Source organism: Lycorma delicatula, chromosome 5 (genome assembly GCF_047948215.1).
Source record: "Lycorma delicatula isolate Av1 chromosome 5, ASM4794821v1, whole genome shotgun sequence".
In the NCBI taxonomy this organism is placed as follows: domain Eukaryota; kingdom Metazoa; phylum Arthropoda; class Insecta; order Hemiptera; family Fulgoridae; genus Lycorma; species Lycorma delicatula.
The window spans coordinates 49155113-49177365 of NC_134459.1; the positions used below are offsets into that span (position 1 = coordinate 49155113).

At 30.2% G+C, this 22253-nt stretch overlaps 1 protein-coding gene across 3 annotated transcripts in view; it reads right to left on the bottom strand.

Annotated features, from left to right (window-relative positions):
- Window positions 1–674: 674 nt before the first annotated feature.
- Nt5b (5' nucleotidase B) overlaps window positions 675–22253 on the bottom strand; it is a 162157-nt gene continuing 140578 nt past the window's right edge. For all 3 annotated transcript variants that reach the window (XM_075366064.1, XM_075366062.1, XM_075366063.1), the window contains exons 7-12: window positions 21941–22123; window positions 19771–19945; window positions 16241–16463; window positions 10634–10871; window positions 7342–7464; window positions 675–1265 (exon numbers count right to left, since the gene is read on the bottom strand). In XM_075366064.1, the coding sequence (XP_075222179.1) occupies window positions 1110–1265; window positions 7342–7464; window positions 10634–10871; window positions 16241–16463; window positions 19771–19945; window positions 21941–22123 (1098 nt within the window). In that variant the 3' untranslated portion in view covers window positions 675–1109. The remainder of the gene's footprint in view (window positions 1266–7341; window positions 7465–10633; window positions 10872–16240; window positions 16464–19770; window positions 19946–21940; window positions 22124–22253) is intronic.

Below are 22253 nucleotides of genomic sequence, written 5' to 3' on the forward strand. Positions count from 1 at the left end.
TGTTGCACGACAATGTCCATCCACATACAGCTGCCCACATTGCTGAAATGCTCCAGAAACTCAACTTTGAAGTACTGGCTCATCCTCTGTGTAGTCTTGTTCTTGCCCCTTCTGACTACCATTTGTTTGGTCCACTCAAAGAGGCATTACGGGGCGTCGATTTACCTCCGACGAAACAGTGAAAGAAGTGGTGCATTCCTGACTCCCAACTCAACCAAAAACCTTCTTTTATGAGGGCATCAGGAAGCTTGTGCAGCGATGGACCAAGTGTGTTGAAAAATTATGTACATGTAAGTTTCCTATTTGTATTGCAATAAAAGTTATAACTACATTGCGGATAATTGACTTACCCTCGTATTTAAGACACCAATCTAAAAAAAAACTGGTGCTATCCAAAAAATACAAATAAACAAAAATATAATGTTTATCAAATTGAAACTTTCTCTTTACTACTGTTACAACTGGCATTAACTGATATTTAAAAACAAAAAAAAAAACAATGTTTGTACTAGTTATTGAACCATACAGGTTATATCATAGAAATCTAGTTATTAATTGCCATACCATAAATCATTATAACTTATAACAAAATATGTTAATGCAGAAGAACAACCTACTATTCTCAGGGAAGTAAAAGTCAAGAATGTACAAAACAATGAACAAAATACAACAAATACATAACAATGATGGATGATTTTATTCATAATATATATACATACGTGTATAATATAAAACACTAATATAGACAATAATAATAAATATAAAATAATTAAAAATATTTACACAAAATTAATCACCGACTGTTAATAAGAAACCTTTTAACAGTTAATGGGATGTGTGCATGCATATATGATGTACATGTTTATGTAAACTTTTTGTGCGACACAAAATTAATACCTTACAATAATCAAATATTATTTTATTTGAGTTTATACATAAATAAATAAATCACAAGGTGTTTTTCCATATTATATTAATATTAGAATAAAAAAAATATTAATTAACAACTTAAGCTCGTAAATTTAAATAAATATAATAACAATGACGTTTATTTAAAGCATAGTATGTGCAGTTTCGTGTTGTTAAGAGATTGCATTGTTCAAGACCATTCATGGAACTATAGAAGTCTTATTGATTTTTTGATTTTCCTCACTAGATTGCCTATCACTCTCTTCATCTGAGTAATCTTCATCATGATTATGTGTAACTGTTCTTGGAGTTTCAGGTCTGGGATGTGGCACTTGGCTGGCATTTCTCTCAAATAACTAAAACAAAAAGAATACAATAACATATACACAAAATACATGTATTTGTAAAACATACTGAACCTGAAGTCCATTGAAATACAAATTTTTCATTCATATCTTTTCAACACTGTGTCAGCACGAAAAGTACTCATCTGAAAATGGTTTTGCTAATTCTCACATCTTTAGCTAAGAAGAAAAACTTAAAATATTTTATAAAAATCTCATAAAATACTATATAAAACATATCCAAATACAAAATGAAATTCTCTTTGATAAACTGCTATATGGCAGAGTAATGGTAGTATCTTTAATTTTCATCAGAAGTTTCTGGGATCAACTTCTTAATTGTTTACACATACTCTAAAGAATAAATCTCTCATCATAAAAGGAAGTCAAGTGACAGTAAGTGGCATCAACATATAGCTAAGAGTATGAATAAAAAAGTACTAGGTAGGACAGACAGACTCTATAGAACATGGGTTCTAAACCTGTGGTCCATAAACTTCTTGCAGGAGAGGATCAAAATCACATTTATTATATCGGCACGAAATCTATTACATTACATTATATAAATGATTGATGTAATTAAGGATGTGAAATTTGCTGATCAAAAGAAATATCAACTATTATTACTACTAATATTATTATATAAAACACAAAATGTAATGAACGGATCTTATGAAAAATTTGTTATGTAAAATAGCACTGCTGTTATAAATGCTTAAGGCACTAGGAAAGTTTGCAATATGTCAGTACAGATCATTACAGGCAGTTACAAGTTAGGGCTTGTTTAGACCCAACCTGTACTGTAGCTGCTCTAGTCATTGTCTCAGTGTCATTTGCTTTTTAGCTGTTAGTAAAAAGAGGAAGTGATGTTGGAGTGAAAACTGGTACCAAGTAATTTTGCATGTGCGTTAAGTATTGATTAGTGTATACAGAAAATGACTCCTGTGCTTGGAAAGGATTGTCCTTATCATACAATAATTTTTAGGTGGTACAGCATGTTTGGAAATGGAAATTTTGGATTTGAGGATGCTTCGAGGTCAGATACACTGTCTTTTTCTTTGACTGAAGGATTAATGCATGTCCTTTGGTATTAATACATATCAGCAGCTTGTGCTATTCTTTGAGCTCACCTTCAAGTTAGAAAGCTTTGTACCCTTTTGGTGCTGTAAAAATGCCTGTGTAAAGTTCTTGAAGCTCTCAAGAAGGTGTGCTCAAACTCAAGCATAAACATATGGTTTCTTCAACATGATAATGCTCCAAAGTTTTCTCCGAATATTTGACTAGCACTGGAATAAAAATGTTAGACCTCCCTCCATGTGACTTCGCGCTATTCTTCAGGTAAAGAACCAAGTGAAAGAGAGGTATTTTACAAGCAGTGATGACCTCCTATGGGCTTGGGGCAATGAGTGTGTCCAGATCTCTGGAAAATCATGGCAGAGTTTCTATGATGACTGGCTTTGAAGGATAGAGGAGTGTAATGATGTGAAAATTATTTTGAAAAATTTTTAAAAATGAAGTTGTATTACAAAACTTTCCTAGTACCCTTTGTATACAGGCTGCTCAAGTCACATTAAAAATGACCTTAAAGAATCTTTCTTTATAACAAGAAGATTGTTTTTGTCTCGAGTCTGTCCATTTAAGTGAATTTTTAAAATGATTATTTCTGTAGTTATTAAAAGTTTTTATAATGAGTATAAAAATAAAAAATTCCAGAATGTATCATAAATTTTCTTAAATAAATACATAATTATGAGCACTTAACAATTTAGAAAACTAAATAAGGAAATAGCAATTTGCTACAAATTTTTTTTTTAAATGTATATAAAATTTTATATATATATAGTTTATATTTTTTGAAATATATATATAAATAAAATGCAGCTGATGATGCAAATTAAATTCACAAAAGCGTTTCTGCTTATATAATGAAATAAGGTAAGTCATCCTATTTCATTATTCTGTACTTGGGTTGATCTATTAAATATAATTTAATGTTAATTAAATATAATTAACTGGGCAATTCAAAAAGAACCGAGTCCTGAATGATGCTAATTAAAGGTACACCTAATTTTTAGGTTGACATAAGTAACGAGTATTAATTGTCATTAATCTTGAGTGACTAATTATTGTAACTGTTGGAATTAAACTGGTTACTGGAATAATGACTGGTTGTTGAACAATCATTGTGAGGCAAGTCACTTAAATATTATTGCATAATTGAAAGTTTTTGGTTTTTTTTTACATCGATTAATTGGTGAACTGATCTATTAATGGGTATTTTTTTTTTATGAATGGTTGCTGGATGATCATTGTGTGGTATAACATTCTGGTATTTTTTTTATTTTTGTAAATTTAAAGTATTTATTATTTTTAGTTGTTTTTGGCTTTGAATATACCGACTGATTCAAAAAGGACTTCCCAACTTTAAAATCATATAAACATTTTTTGGGATAACTCGCAGATTCAGGTGAGGTCTCATTTCGTAGAAAAACATACACGTTTGTCACCTGACATTCACTTTGGTTTGATCTGGCTTACATTTGTAATGCTACATCCCACTTGAAGTTGATTTAATTTCAGACTAGCCCAGCAAGTTTGGCATTTCCTTTGCAGATGCAGAATTAATTCAAAATCTTAGCTTAACAAGATTGGTAGGCATGGGTGGTACAAAACCCCAATTTTTAATGAAACACCACAAAGAAAAATCTAGTGGGGTCAAATCTGGAGAGCGAGGTGGCCATGCAAATGGACCTTCACTGTTAATCCATTAACCTGGGAATTGAGTATCCAGACAATCTCAGACTTCTAGGTGGTAGTTTGTCTTGCTGATATTAATGGCACCCATCTTGGTCATCGTCTAACTGAGGAAATAGAGAATTTTGAAGCATGTCCAGATAAACGAATTCATTTATGGTTGCCTCCTGAAAGAACAAGCCATACAGTCTTTGTTTGCTTAGGGCACAAAAAACAATGACTTTAGGGTTCTCATGAATGTATTGCAAAGTTTCATAAGAGTTTTTGCTACCCAATATTTGGCAATTATGGGTGTTCAGATGTGAACACCCTTGTTACAGATGTGAAACGTTGGCTAAAAATTTAATTGACTAAAAATGCATCATTGTCTGCAATTCTATCCATCATTTCCACATAAAACTGCAGCTAAGCAACTTTGTCATCATCTGTAATGCATTGAACCACAGTTAGTTTGTATGACTTCAAGTGCAAATGTTTATGTAACAAGTGTAAGTGTTTGTGGAATGCCAGTGTCACGTGATTCACATTCAGTTTTTTTTTCTTTGTACTACATGCAAAGCTTTCTCTGAGTTGTTCCACAGCAACTTCAGGGATGCGCGGGCAACCTTGTGATTTTGTATGTTAACAGAACACAACCTATCTCAACAAAGGTTTGGTGCAAAGAGCCTAAACTAAAAAACCTGTACCCCTACTAGGAGGCTCCCTACTGTATTCAACCAGAATTACAGTTGCCGACTACAAATTGTGAAACCAAAACACACAGTGAGCGTGGTCCGGTAAATGTATTCATTTTTGATAACACTGGTGACAGCGCTGATTGCCATATTCAGTAATACTGAACTATGTTGAGTCAAAACTTGATGTGTTTTGCTCATGATTGCCATGAGTGTTTTGCATTGAGATCTCAACCGAATCTGTAAATTTTTTAAATAAATTTTTATATGCCTTTACCGCTGTGAAGTCTTTTTTGAATCACCCAGTATAATATATAAAATTATATTTACATATATATATATAATGGTTTATAATGAGAAAAAAAACACCATGAACACAACAAAAATAGCAAGCTAAATGTAAACTTGTCAATTTACATAATAAACACTTCCTGAATCCACTGATTCATTATCAGTTATTTATCTAAGAAAATGTATACAACCTTGAGATAGTTAAAACTGATAGTTGTCACGGCTAACTGAAAATTTAAAATTCTTCACAAGCAAGACATAATTTTCTAAATTTTGCAGTTCATTATTATTTCTATTATTTATTATTGTCATTTTTTATAATTATTATTGTATGTTTATGTGTAATAAGGTAACATTTGAAAAATCCATCTTTTAGTATTCTTGTTAATTTTTAAACTATACAATTTATCAATTCATATCCATCATTTATGTTTTAGGTAAGTAAGTAAAATTATCTTGACTATTATGATTAATAATACGTAAAAAAAATGTATATATTTAAATGCACAAAAATTTCATTTTAAATATTTAATAAATGAACCACCAAACAGACCAAGAGAAACTCATAGTATAAACTTGTAAATAGTGGGTTAGTTCAGTGTGAGCCTATTACAGTGTTTAAATTGTGATGTTAATACGCATTGACAGATATTTAAATTTTCATCTGTATTTTAACAATGATGTTTTGAGATGTACAATGCTACAAGCACATAATGAAATCATGCTCTTTCATGGGTGTGTGATCACTTATTTTTACATTTACACTTTATATTTAATTTATATTAAAAAAATTATTTAAAATAAAATTAATCAATGAAGTAAATTAAAATTTAAAGGATTTTTTCTGGCTATAAATCATATAGATCGACATCTGCTGTAATGCCTGTATACAGGATAACAGGAAATTTCTTGCTTTACAGACATCCATTTAAATGATTAAAAACACAAACCTGGCTCTACAAAAAGATTTTGTATTATCTATCTAAGTAACTGGTTAAAGTCATAATTGTTTAAAAAACAAAAGTCAACATTTTCAACTGAGGTGAATCCAGTATTTTCATGAATGAACCTTACTCATGAAAGAATATCCATATGTGGAACGTAATAGATTAAAAATAACAAAAATTATGAACATATATTATAAATAAGTATATAAACATAATTATTTTAAATTACAGTAATTAAAATTATTTTACTTCATACAAAATTTAAAATATGGTTTTTATTTTTAGAATTTCAAAATCACAACAATTTTGAGAAAATTTAAAAAATAAAATAAAATTCAACTGCTACACAACTTTAATCCAAGTATCTTCTTTAGCATTACAAAATTTATTTATTAAATAAAATTAATACAATCAATTTTTCTTTCTTTGACAATCTGAGTGCACCAGCATTCACATATTTCCATAAAATATCTTCCTTCATATTTGAAAATTCTTGTAACTAACAAGTTTTACTTTCCCAGAAACCTGTTAGGTCACATACAAGAAAATTGTGGATTTCTAATAATAAAGTGAATAATAGTTAATACAAAACAAAGAAAATAACACGGTTATCTATTAAGAAGTGACATTTTATGTCACTTCTTAATGACAGTTATTTTTTAACATTGACACGGAGATGTTATTTATTTACACTGTTAGATGAGTGCTGCAAGGGAGGCTTTGAAGAACATAGATTAATTGTTGAGCACTATCTCAATTCACAATGAGCGACTGTTTGGTGTGATTTTTGAGCTGGTGGTTTGATGGACCATATTTTATATTTTTCAAAAATGATGTGGTTACAGTCACTGCAGAGTGCTACTGAACAATTCTGACTTCTTGTGGCTCAATAGGATTGAATTGAGTTGAAAATCTGATGTTTATTAAAAACAGGATGGCAATAGCCACAAGAGTGAAGAGTGCATTAGTACACAAAAAATTCTCAGGACATTTTATCTCATAAAATAGAGATATCAATTGACCACCTCGATTGTGGAATCTAACACCACTTGACTTTTTCTAGGACTCTGTTAAGGACCAAGTCTATCCCAATAATCCGCAAATAATTCAGGTATTTAAACAGAAAATTCAAGCTATTGTTCATAGAATAAAGTTGCAATTATGTAACATGATGCAGAACTTCTTTCAAAGGATTAAAATTTATAACAGAAATCGAGGTGGCCACTTATAGATATCATGTTTCACATTTAATCATATATTTTGTACTTTAGATTGAATTAAAGGGAACAAATTTTTTTTAAATAATGAAAATTTTATTATAATTTAAAAATGACATCTCTTAACAGAAAATCCTTTATAACTAAAAAGAAATATACTTTAGTCCACTGAAATATTATTAACATTATTAACTGATATTATTACCCGATTCTGTCTATTATTAGAATCTTCTTCATCATCAATAATTGAAAACGTTCTTGACCTTGATATCATTGGGCTTTCCATAACAAACCTCTGTTCATGTGCAACAGTTGATTCATGTGGCATCTATAAAAATGATAATGAAAAGATCTATAAAAATGCTGCTAATTTTCAAAAAAACATAAATATTAGAAAAATAGTAGTAATATAATTTATGATACAATGATTTCTACATCAATCTGGCAGAACAATCTTGTAAAATTATTTCAAGGTATGAGTGCTTTTTCTAGGATCTTTGTTCTTGATAATTTTGTTTTGATTTTCTTTTTTTATCAAGAAAATAAAAAATTTCTTTTGTAATATCAATATTACACCAATGATAAATTTTTAAATAATAGTAATTATAAATGTTAAAAAAACCTTGAATTTTTTGCATCCATTTAATGTGTACATATGTATGTACACAGAAAGTTTTCATTAATATCTTTTGAATTGTTATTCATGTTACGATTACTTTTTATATTTGGAATCTGTGTACTTATCTTAACAATATTATAAGTATTTATGATTAAGGGCTATAATTGGATCTATTTTTCATTTTATAATTAATTATGTATTTATTGTGGTAGTGCTCTGATCAAGGTTTTATTACAATTTCCCTTTATCCATCAAGGCAAATGTTGGGGCAGTTCCTTATTTTATCCATGGAATACCATATTCTGATGTGATCTATCGATGTTAAGTATTATTATGCATCTACCAGAATAAACTATTTATTTATACATGACAAAAATTTTTATATGTAGTTTTTCTTTAAACTTGTATTAAACAAATAATTATGTAAATCTAAAAAAAAATTACATTTGTAAGTGTAGGTTGTGTTCATTGATATCCACGGCTTTCTTGGATGACCATAATCTTCAAAGATTCTTTTTCAAATTTAATATGCTGAACCACTCATAGTATTATGTGGGGGTCAGAAAATATTCTCCTTGAATCATTTACTGTGTTTTGCCCAACACACACAGTCAACTGTATTAATGCATCTTAATTTTTCAAGTGATGAAAACTTTTCACATTATCAAAAACATTTTATTCACACAAAATGAAAATAGTTTCATGCAGAATCATCTATTTGTTCATGATTACAGGTGATGTTTACTTCATATCACTCAGTGCTTAGTTAGAAACAAATTTATGCCATCACTATAATAGATGTGCTTGTTTCTAAATGTACTTAAATGAAAGTAATTTTATGTTCTGTATGCATAAAACTAAAGGTTTATAATTGGTAAAATGGTTTTTTTTTAAATTTCATATTTTATGTAATGTAATATAAGTATTAACATATTTTATTTTATTAATTTGCATTAATTATAAAAACCAACAGTACCGACTAGGATAGAGCAACTGGACCACAATATATTCTGAGGCTGTACAAGGTTCTTTTAAAAGTAACATATGAATTGTGGAATTGTGTTAAAAAAATAATAAACTTTTTTCAGTGGTGTTTATACATATTTTGAGATCTGTTGTTAGCATCACTACATAACTTACAAATTAAACAATCCTCAATCCCCATATGTGTTTGTGAAAGTTTGTTTGCATTGCATTTATTTGAAACTTACACCAAAAGAGCAATGAAATTTTGTTAAGGTGGTAAAAACTTTTACCAAAAACACACTAACTGGTTCAAAAGAGTACTCTCTGAGCCCAACATAATGCTATAAGTAGTTCAGACATATTAAAATAGAAAACGAATATAATGAAGAGTATGTTCATCTAAGAAGGCCATGGATGTCAATGGTCACATCCCACTGCCTGAGTGAATGATTTGGTGAAGTTAAATATAAATTTAACGGTTAAGAGGTATCGGAGAGAGTGGGATTTTAGTGATTCAAGTCACGAAACCCAACCAAAAAATTAGGAAGTATTGCATTGCTGCTAAATCTTGGACCGATCTTTCATGACTTTTGATTAATGCAAATGAGGATGAAACCTTCTTACTGATAATAATAACAAGCAGTGAGACACGTGGATACGAAAACAGTCTCAATCATCACAATGGGTCAGAAAATCACCACAGAGACTGAAAAGACAAGCAAAAGTTGTTCAAACACAAAGGTGATGCTGACACTGTTTTAAAATCAAAAATGTTAAAAGATGTTTAACATTACTTCAGATTAGTCAACTGCCACTAGTTTCTAAAAAATGTCACAGGTCCTTGGAGACACTGTCTCCACGGAAATGTGAGGAAGAATAGACCTGAACTTTGGTATGAGTATCATAGTTCTTTTACTGTAGCAATGCCCCCCAGCTATGCATCACAGTTAATTCAGTTTTGTACAAAAAAAACCTGCTCAGTGGCAACCCTCACCCACTGTACTCCAATTGATCTAGGCCTTTGTTACTTTCTTATTTACAAAATTAAAATTGCCATTAAAAGGACAGAATTTGACAATAGTCCATAAAAGAAAACTCTCAGAATACCCTGAAGGATATTTCAAAAAGGGCATTCTATAGCTGTTCTCAAAGTGAAAGGGAGATTTAAAAAAAAAGTGTGTACAACTTCAAGGAGTGTACTTTGAAGGATATTAATTGTGAAAACCTGTAAAAGTTCAATAAATTAATTTCTGAAAATGTAATTTTTTTAAGTTGTGTGCATTTTACTCTAAATGTCAGGCAAGTTATAATAATATTGAATTAGTTTGCCGATGTTAATGTTCTTTGAATAGAAAACCACTTTTTTTAAGTTTTCTTGCTTAATTCACATTCTAAAAAAAAAATTAACAATAAACAAAATTAAATGTCACAGTTTCAAAAAACAGAATTGTCTATTGTTTATGATCACAGGTAATATTTACTTTATATCATTCAGTGCTTAGTTACAAACAGGTTTATGCTATAACTATAATAGATGTGCTTGTTTGTAAATTAACCTTTCCACTAGATTAACACAGGAAATATGTGATGAGTAGAAAGATTTATTCAAAAAGTTTTACCTATTTCAATCAATATATAATTACACAAAACTTTACTGAACAGAAATAAATGGTTTTTATAATATTACAATATCTTGGTAACATCCTACTAAACATTAACATTAAAGCAATAGAATTTATACAAAATAGATTTTTAATTTTCGCAGAAAAAATCTATAAATTTTTTAATTAATCTTTCTCAAAAGTAAACAATAAGTATAAATATTACTGCTTAATGCTATGATTCTGATAATAAAATCTACTGTATATCTCAAAAATTCGAAAGACAAATAGTAATCATATTAGTTTCTTACCAACATAGCCGGTGCACGGAACATGTAGCTGAATGGATAGTAAATAAGATTGAGATATGTAGCAGCATATAAATCAGCATAACGGACAACTTGTGATGAAAAGAATGTCTGGCGAGATCCTGATCTGAAAAGACTACCCATCATGCCATATGCTAAATCCATCTTGTGTGTAACATCCCTGATTGATGTTCTCAACTTAGATATATCTGGTTTTTCTTTTGTGCTGCTGTCTAAATTCCTGTGAAAATTCATTAATATGTCAATATAAAGATATGATCAAACATCAGCACTCTTTCAAAATCTAGTAGGTTTTGCATCCTTAAAATTTTTGTTTTAAACTATACTTTTCAGTAAAAATAATAACTACTTACTAATTCTACATTTATAAGAGGGGGGCATTCAATAGATGTAAACAGGTAAATTATGGCTGAATGATGTCTCGTTTATTGTGTGTCTTCTTAAATGATTTTGGAACAATGTTAATATAAGGTATGATCACACAATACCTTTGTCATGATGACAGATACTAAATTAATCAGACATATTTTTATCTTATGGTGATAACATAAAGGCTAAATTAAAACACAAAGACTTTTTTACAAGTTACACAATTCACAAATGTTTTACAGCTACACGATAAAAAAAGAAGAAAAGTAGCTAACTATAACTGGTTGTCGCCCTTTAATTGGCAAAATTTAGTACATAAAATAATTAAATACTGGTTTAAGTAAATATTTATTCCTTTAATTATACCCCTTCAACCAGGAAATCGACCTGATATGCTCAGAAAGAAACAAATTTTGAACTCTTCCTTGGAGTTATGTCTATTATATATTCAAGATGCATAAAACAAAACATACAAAAATATGATTTTGTGATAAAAAATGAAATAAGCTTTCATATACACTATTTATAACATGACTACTACTAAATAAACAAAGTGTAAAAACCTCATATTATAGCCAATTTAAAGAATGGGTGTGATCAAGCAGTGTAGCCACAACATACAAAATAAACAAAAAAATTCTCTGCATTTGGATTAATTTGCACACTACTGTAGGTACACAACAAAAACATTACAAAGCTAGAGTACTCATAGTTGTACAACTGCAAACAAAAACCGATCCTACACTAGTTATTTCATAATTGCAGGGTTCTAAGGGAGCTAAATAATCTTCTGAAATTAATCAGGTCAAAATACATAAATTGCATGACTCATCATCCCTATTTCTTTGTTTTGCAGAAGTTTAACAAGCATAAAGTTTTTATAAGTACAGCACATATTTATTGTAGAACATTATAATCACTAGATCTTGTTCCAAATGCTACAATGCGGCTAACCTTTCCAATAGTATAGTGCCAACTAAATTTACTATGTTATATTTAATATCTAGATTTTATGGAAAAGGGAATATAGCCAATCATAAATGTAGTGGTCATCCGTCAGCATTACATGATTCATCAGTCGTTCATAAAGCTACAAAAAATTCAACTCATATTGAATTAATAACACGTTAGCTTGTAGAACCAGACTTTATAATATGACTTCAGTATTGGTTCAAATGTTTCATTCAAGGTAGTGTTTTTTATATATCTTTTTTGTTAAACAATATTTTTTATTCAGATGACCTGCGGTTTTCTTCTTTCTGAAAACATTAACAGTCAGATATTCTGTATCATATAATTAAATACTCATCATTAAATAAATAGTTTGTTTTACATTGTTGCATGAATTTATGAACATTTTGTATCAATGATATTTTACAAAGTACCAAGATCAAGAAGATAAACAAATGGACAATTAAGTTACACATAATTCTAATGAAATAGTAACAGACCCTAAATGTCATTTTAACTATGCTTAATATGTTCCAGGCAAATAAATGTTAATTACAAACAATCTCATTTATTTAAAATTTAATATTTATTGCCTTCTTTCTTTTCCTGTTTAGCCTCCGGTAACTACCGTTTAGATAATACTTCAGAGGATGAATGAGGATGATATGTATGAGTGTAAATGAAGTGTAGTCTTGTACATTCTCAGTTCGACCATTCCTGAGATGTGTGGTTAATTGAAACCCAACCACCAAAGAACACCGGTATCCACAATCTAGTATTCAAATCCGTGTAAAAATAACTGGCTTTACTAGGACTTGAACGCTGGAACTCTTGCCTTCCAAATCAGCTGATTTGGGAAGACGTGTTTTCACCACTAGACCAACCCGATGGGTTTAATAATATTTATTGCCTAAATATTGAAAACCACACTGGTTGCTTATGCAACCGAGTTATGTTTGTTTTATTCCTGATCTATAATAATTTCTTATAATTCAGATTCTTTAAATAGCTGCAATTGTAATTGATAATGTAGTGTTTTGTTTGCCTATCATTATTAGATTAATTTTTAAAACCATTTAGGTTTGACATACACTGAATGAGGTCAGTGATATATTTTTATTTTTAATGATTGTTATATAACTTTTGATAAATGTGACACAATACTTATTTTTTGCAAGAAAATTCAGTACTATTTTGTTAATTTTACTATCAAACACAGTTACTGAACAAAACTCATTAATTAAGAGATACATTTCTAGATTGTTAAAATTAAATAAAAATATGAATTATGTACATAAACCATTAAAACAAAAAAATACTATTATCACATTATAATAAATGTTTTAAGATATTATAACTGCACTAGGAAATTTATTTATCACTAGACAATTAATTACTAAGTGTATATTACTTTTATTCTAAAATACTTAATACAAAAAAAAGGATTCTTTTCGAACCATTCAGCAGAAAAAAAATTTTCATAAAAAAAGTTTCATAACATATTAAACCATAATCTTTTCTAGTTAATCTGTACAAATTAAGGTGATTTAAAAAAAAATCAATTTTTTTCATTTATCTTAATGGTTAAACATATTTAATGTTTCAGAGAGAATTAATTAATTTTTGTTAAGAGTAATACTTAAAAAAAAAGAAAATCATTTGTTAATATTAAAGAAAGGTTTTATTTAGTTTTAAGTTTCCTTGTCAGTTTAAAAATGGCAGCCATTTAAAAACCTCTTACTCTTGCAGCTACAAGTGATCGTTCTGAGTGCATATAGATGTGCTGTCTTCTTCCTCTGTCAGTCTCAAGTTGATTGTTGTAATCATTGAGTGTATTTGTATAACGTAAAGTATGTAGGCATAACATTGCCAAAAGGAATCCATCTACATTATGTGATTCAATTTTGTGTCTATTTAAATAAATCAGCTTCCAAAATAAACAAAATGTTAAAAGAATTCAATGAAGAGTGTGTCATGTGCAACATGTTATCTATTATTGGCACGGCGCGTTTTTGATTGGACAAGAGCATGGAAGACAAGGTGAAAGCGAGTCAACTGAGCACATTGATTAATGACAGTATGGTGAACACAGTGAGTGTCATCATTCGAGAACATCATCACATTGGTGTTTGCCAGTTAGAGGAACTACTACACATTTCAAAAAGCAATGCATATAATATTTTGAGCAGGTACATGGGTATGAAACCAATTGCATGTCACTGGGTTCCACGGCTCTTTAATGCCTGACCAAATTTAGTATGATGTGTTCTACAAAGAACTGCTGGCTTACTATAAGGAAGGAACACACTTTTTACTTTTTATAAATTTTGACGAGTCTTGGGTGTTCCATTATCATGCTGAGATGAAACAACAAAACTCCCAATAAAAAACAATTTCTTCACAAACTTCAAAAAAAGCATAAGCTTCATGCAGCATGGGTAAAGTCATGATTTATCATCTTTTTTGAAGAAATTCGTGAAGGATTTATTTACTGACACCACATTCAGAGGCGATTAGATTATGACTCGCTTCTGAAAAAAAGTTGAGAACTTCTCCAACATCATGATAATATGTACTCCCATGTCATTCAGATAGTATGTGAATTTTTGAATGGAAAAGATTAAAACGGTTCCTTTTGGGTATTCTGGGTATTCCCAAAGGTGAAGAAAGACCTAAGAGTAAAAATTTTAAAAGAATCTAGGTCATAAATAAGTGAAATTCTAAGTACTTCTGTCTTCTTTTTCATATTTTCCTTTTTTTATTTTTTATGCCCACATAGGATCACTTTAGTTAGTCCATTATCCAAGTCTCTTTGAAGGAACTGTTCGGGCCTTGCAGTCCTCTCAGTACTTTTTCATACGTTCCAATCTCTATGCTCTTTCTGGTGTTGAAAATGTTCATGTTGTGAGTTTCTTTCTTTGAGTGTGGAGTAAATGTTTTTGTACTTGATTTTTTCTTTTAATTTTATCTTGTCTGAGCTGTCTTCTGGTGTAAGGCCAATTTCCTTGTCTTGGTGTTTTTTGAGTACAGATTTTAGTGTACCAGCTGTTTCATTAGTCTTGAATCTTGCATCCTCATGATGTGTCCAAAGAATCCCAGCCTCCCCTGATCCATGGTATGTGATGGGTCCTTACTCTTTCCACAAGACTTTGTTGGGCACGATCCAACAGTGGGTTCAGGTGGAAGAGTGTTTCTGCTGCATATGTGGCTTCTGGTTTTATAACTGTGTTGTGTCTTATTTTAAGGAAAGTCATTTTTTACTCTAGGTGTGCACCAGGTTAATTTTTATGCTTTAGTTTGCTTGTTTGTTTTTGTCTGAAGTTTTTTCATTTATGTTATTTCTCCAAGATATTTAAATTGGGTTACTATTTTGACTTTTACCATTCATGTTTACTTTTTTGGAGCATAATTATGTCTTTTCAAATGATATTTTAAGGCCAATTTTATTCGTAGTGTTTTGTAGTTCTGATATCTGGACAGTTGTTTTACGTAGATTTTTCTTTATATAAAACAAATGACTTTTCCTTGGCTTTCTCTAGGTCGTTTCCTTGTTTTTATCAAAAATTGTTCTAAGTGATACATCCTGTCAAGTGTCCAAATTATCTTAGTCTATTTTATTTAATTCTATCTTGCAGTGTAACTATCAATGGTGTGTTTCTTACATTTCAAAAGGAATTGTAGTGTATCCCTTAGCATTTTTCCTACCATGCTTAAAAACTTCCGTCCCAATAACCTTCCTACTCTTCTTGTAATCATCATGATTCTGGATCATATAATAAATCAGATACTTAGTAGTTCATGTAAATTTATATTTACATTTCACTGTTATTTTCTTTCCAATAATAAATTTTTAACACTGGTAAAAATCTTTTTTTCCCACACAGACTGAACATATTTTCTTTAAAATTTTTCCATTTTCAGATATTTCAGAACCTAAATACCTAAAAATTTGTTGTTTCTTTTACATCTACAGACTGCTTCTTTCAGGACCATATTAACATTATGATTATGAGAACTGATAAAATCCAAGAATAAATATGTTTTTAATATACATCCCAATTTATAATAATCTATTATTCAATAATATTTTAAAATCATAAAATACACATTCTAATAAAAAGGTTTTTCTTTTGTTAATTTTTTTTTAATATTCTTTGTTATCTCTAGCACTTGTTACAAAAAAAAAGACAATTATCTTTTTACAGAGGATATCTATGTACAAATATTACAAGCACATTTAATAAAATGATTGAATCTTTTAATACTCACTTGTACATTTCTCCCAACATAATATCTAAACTTTGTAATTCAGCAAACAATTGGCATTTGTCGGTCCAAACGTGTAACTCTTGTACTAATTCTGGCACAATTAAAAATGTCCTCCATCCCTGTATCTTTTTTGATTTTAATATATCACCAAATATATGATCACCAACATATAATACATCCTTACCCTTAGCCCCAATCAATTTAGTAAAAACATCACATGAACCTAATTAAAAAAAAAAACAAAAAAACATTCAATTATATATTGGTACAGAGGGAAAATATTATTAGAGTAATAAATATATTTATTAAAATCATCAAACGTTACAATGTAACATTGGATGTACTGAAAAAAAAAACTAAATTATATTCTAAAGAAGGTAAATTGATCACCTCTGAGGTCAGAACTGTGTACACTCATTTTGACTCTCTTGTAGATATTAGCAATGTAAACAAACTACCTAAATGTACTTATGATTTATATTACCTAAGTAATTTTTTTTTAACAATAAGCAACTCTTTTCATCACAAAAGAATATAATTTTGTTATGTACAGGCTTATAGGTTTAATTTAGGACTGCAAATTGTTTAACCAGTACCTACAACTCTTTCATTTGTTTTCCTAATGCAAATCATCTTCCTGAAAAAGGCACAGTCTCCACTCCGATGAGTTAAAAGTTGATGGCACATCAACTTATTTAACCTGTAACTTATTTTTAATCTGTAAGGGTCATAACTTCTACAGATGTAGATGATCTAACCTATTTTAGACCATCTACATCTGTAGAAGATCTGACATAGGCTTGATTTTAAAGATTAAGTAGTGCTATCACTACTTAATCTTTAAAATCAATTTTACTAAAAATTAGTATTATGTTTATAATGCTCAAGAAAATCAAACATCCAATGTTAGGCACACTAAGAAAGTATGAATTCTTATCACCTTTTATAATAGGCTGAATGAATAAACCAAACATAATAATATGCTAAACAAATTAATTTACATTCATCCCATGATATAAAAATAGACATTAAAATTTATAAAAGTGAAATTTTTCAAAAGATGAAAGAGATGTCATTAGTAGAAAAATCATATTTGAACCTAAATGTGAAAAATGAGACTGTAAAACTGATAATTGTATACGGGTGTAATTACATTATATATGGATGATGTAGTTTTAAATAAAAATATCGCTTTGTCACAGAGAAGTTCAGCCAATTTTCCAAACTTATTCAGTAACAGAATATAAAAATATGACTCATAAATTTCAAGAATGTAAATATGAATTGGATTTAAATATTTTAACACAAACTGAATGTCCCACAGGTGACTACAGTTCATTATATAAAGCAATTAAGAGAAATCAGCAATTTAATACTTTTTTTGATTATCACAAAATTGAAAAACATTTTTGATGCTTGCATTTTACATGTCAGCGAGTAGCTGGTCACTGTTTATAAACAGCCATGGTTAAAATTGAAATTAAAAGCATGTGTATTAATAAAAGACTTCCATTATACTACAAAAAATATGTATAAGCTGAGTGGGGCAGAAGGTTAGTACTTTCTGGTATGAGAGGATTATGGTTGTGATCTTAAACAACAAATTTTTGGGCTATTGTATAAAGCATTACTGTTTTTAATTTAAAAAAATGTTATAATTTATCCTATGATTAAAATGGTTAAGAATTTTCATACTAACACTTCAATAAAAAAAAAGTTAGCTTTTCTAATTTATTCTGAAAAAACATCATTATAAAATTAGTTACTATTTAAACTCCTACTTTTGAGTTATTTTCCTACCTTCGATATAAGATGAAAAATATTTATCTATATGATGCCTCATTAGGATAATTAAATTGAAAAGTTGAACTAGTCAAATCTAAATTTTTTGGAATGAATGCTTATAAAAAATTATTATTTTTAAGCTCAAACACAAACATTTAATACTTCAACAATCCAACACGTTTAAGGTAGCTCTCGATTAAAAAAAATGCACAGTACCAACTTCCCAAACACACAACTACTGCACTAAATTATGATGCACATTCATAAAGGACTGTTTAGTCATTAAAAAAAATAACTCGCAAGAAAAGGTTTTTACTTGCAGTTTTAGTATACTACATATCTACTCCACTTTTCCACGTAATCACCATTCAGTTCTAAGCACTTTTTGTAACACCAGTTTCTTTAACACCTCTGCACAGAAGTACGCCACCTGGAAATTGAACCAGTTGACAATGGCAGCCTTGAGTTCCTCATTTTTAAACCATTGTCCACCAAGCTACTTTTTCAAATGCAAGAAGTCGCTAGGTGCAAGGTGGGACTATATGGAGGGTGGTCAAAAAGTTCATAATGAAAATCTTAAATCTTCTTTTTGGTTAAGGCAGCAGTGTGAGGATGCGCATTGTCGTGAAGGAGGATTATCCTGTATGACAGTTTACCATGTCGTCAACTTTGAATCACACGTCTCAAAGTGCGATTTTCATTCAAGTATGGAGATTGGTAAAACTTTTTTGGTTTTGGCGAACTTGAATGGCACCACTGCACTGAGCGTTGTTTCAATTCTGCGTTGGTGTAGGATATCCATGTATTTTCACCAGTAACAATGTGGGAAAATATATTATCTCTATCTTGTCGATAGCGGTCCAAAAACGCTCGTCCACTGCATATTCTTTGTTCTTTGTGTTGGTCGGTGAGCATTTTTGGTACCCACCTTGCACACAATATGTGATATCTGAGCTTTTCTGTGACAATCGTATAGGTAGAGGTGCATCCAATATGCGGAAATTCATCAGCCAGAGCACTAATCATCAACTGCCGATCACATCGCAGCTTTCAATTCACTTGTTCATTGATTTCATCGGTCTCAATACTGGGTCTGCCACTCTGCTCTTCGTCATGCACATTGTGCAGCCATTTTTAAAGTCTTGACACCATTGTCTAACCATTCCTTCACTCAAAACTGTAGGTCCATACAATATGCACAACTCTCAATGAATTTCAGCAGCTGAAGATCCTTTTGTACACAAAAATCGAACCACAGCACACAAAAAAATACTGTTTATCACAACTGGCAGGAGAAACAATTGTCACAAACATTGCGATCTGCATTCACCAGCAGGCAAACGACTACTAAATCTAAACAATTGCAGCGACTTCATAAACAGCCGATAAAAGACCCTGCATGCGTGAAACTGTGTTCAGACCTGCTAATATTTAAATATAAGCCAATGGTCCTTACTTTATGAATATGCCTCGTAGATAACAACATCAATAGCAAGTAGTCTAAAAAAAAAATTAATTTTGGATGCATATAAAATTGTGTCAATTGTAAGATTTGATATAATCTGACAAATGATTAGGTGTGTAATGGCTGATGAAAATATTACAATGTTCTGCTCAAAGAAAAAGACCTCAACTGTAACCTGAGAACTGGATTATCCACTCAAAATTAGTTATTTACATATTTTATAACCCACAAAGCCAATTACATAATGTACAGCTTAACAAAATTATTCTATTTTACTTACCACCTGAATAGACTTGTTCTTTTTGTAATGGTCCAGTATGTGTACCGACTCTAAGAGCACCAGTTGTAGTGTCCACTTGTCTTAAAATAGTACCTTCACCAAAAAATAGCGGCTTTCTAGCATCAACAACAATCATGTCAAAATAAGTCTTCCAGTTTCTATGTGGTTCATCGGGCTGGAACGATAATAAAATAACTACTTGAGATACTGAATAAAATGACTTAATGTACCACAGCAAATTGTACCAATGCTTTATTATATAAACCATTCTCAAAGTGGGAAATAACGTTCCCTTGTGAACACTGGAGACCTTAAGGGGGTCGGTAGAAGGCCCAAAGAAAATTGGGAGCGTTCAGGCAATCTAGGAAGGCGATAGCTGATTAAAAAAAAAAAAAGGGCAAAAATTATGTTTTCCTGATATTTGAAACTAAAATGTAAATTTAAACTCAGAAGTAGGATATGCCTCGTTTAAAAACAGTAACTGTAATTGCTGTTTTTAAAAGCGCATCTTAAAAACAGCAATTGCAATTATTATTTTTAACAGAAGGTAAGTTTAAAAATGTTGGAGGTGCTAGAAAATTTTTCATTCTCAATGTGGGAAGTGGGCGAAAAAGTTTGAGAATCAATGATATAAAGAAATGTGACTTGTTAAAATGTTTCTATTCAGTACCAGACAAATCAAAAACAATTCTAAGACATCAAAACAGTTCTATATTTGTTGGGAAAGATTTTACTACAATCTGATATCTGTTTGTAATGATTTCAACATGAACCAACAATTTTTTAACAAAAAAGAACCCTGCATTCCACAAACTACATTTATATATGTATATCAGAGCCGTTCTAGCAAGGCGTTTTCCTCTCTACTTACAGCCGTACCTCTACTCCCCTCCACTAGCACAATACTGATAAGAGGAATGCACATAACACACTGGTTATCATGACGACAACTATTAAAAAAGGTTGGAGTAATTTCTCTATGAGCTAGCTTTAATTTTGTAAATAAACAATTTTGAGAATTGAAGTTTTAAGCAGTTTCTATCATAAAATTACTGAAAACGATACTTAACCATTAATTGTCTTCAACTAAGAAATTTTTTCCAATGTAAGTTGTAACACTTATTGTTGAAAAATATGAACTTACACATTGGGGCCAATAACTTGATGTCAGAAGAAAGTGATGTTATATCAAAATTCATATAATTGATCGCTACATAACATTCGCTGTTCCATTGTTACATTTGTGTTGAGTTTTGACAGACTACCAAAGGTTTGTATGTTAACTAGATATCTGATCAATAAAACTTTCAGGGTGATTAACAGTAAAATGTTAATACTGCTACGATTATGTAGACCATTATAAGAGTACCAGCTTATCAGAACACTACTATTTTTCTTGGGACAAAATAAAAAAAAAATCAGCATTGAAGTATCATGGCTACAATCTGGAACCGCATTGAAAACATTTATACATGCCAGCTTATTCCACCAAACAACTCTCATATGGTAACCAACATAAGAGAAAGAAAAATGTTCAGAAAAGTGCACAGAACTAATTGGATCCTTCACTATAACAATGTAAGGCCACAAACTGCTTTTATTGCAGCAGTTTTGGCAAAAAAAACAAAACATGGCGACTGTTTCTCATCCGCCACATTCACCTGACTTCGTTCCATGCAACTTCTCTCTTTTTCAAGTTGAAGAGGTAAAAATTTGATAAAGGAGATTAAAGTGAAATCACAGCTGAACACACTCACCAAAAAGCCTTTAAGGATGCATTTCACTTGAGGCAGAAGCACTGGAATCAATGATTGAGCTCTCTGCAGGTCTAAATTGAAAGTGATGGTGGCAAATAAGATCCAAAATAATGTGATTGTATTTAGCGTTATATTTTCGGAATGTTTGAGTGATACTTCGCATATAACGATGTGAAACTCATACAGATTTATTTAAAGCAATAAATAAATAATACTGAATTGGTTAAATCTAAATTATCAAATCATGTACTTTGTAACTACTCTTATTACTACACAAGCAATAGTAATATCTGTGATTTAACTAGTACCTTAAGATTTCACATATGTTTATACAATATGAAGGTTTAACTTCATAATTATTAACAATAATAGTAGTTTATAGGTAAATTCATAAGTATAAAAGAAATACATACCCTTGCTCCATGTGGAAAATCGAATAAATAAGTCATAATTTTGTCAGTGAAACAATAATCACTGTTTGTTAGTAAAAATACTTTAGCACCAGATTCTTTGATCCTAGCTAAAAACATAGGCAACCTTTCATCCTTTTTAACATACTCATCAAGATTTTTAATTGTCTGAGATTTCAAGTCTCCCTGCAAAGAAAGAGATATTATTTCCTTAACATTCATCATACAAATATTCAATAAAATTAAAAATAATTATGGTTTAGTAGTTTTAATCTGACAGTTAATAAAATAATTTCTGAAATATTATAATTTCTAA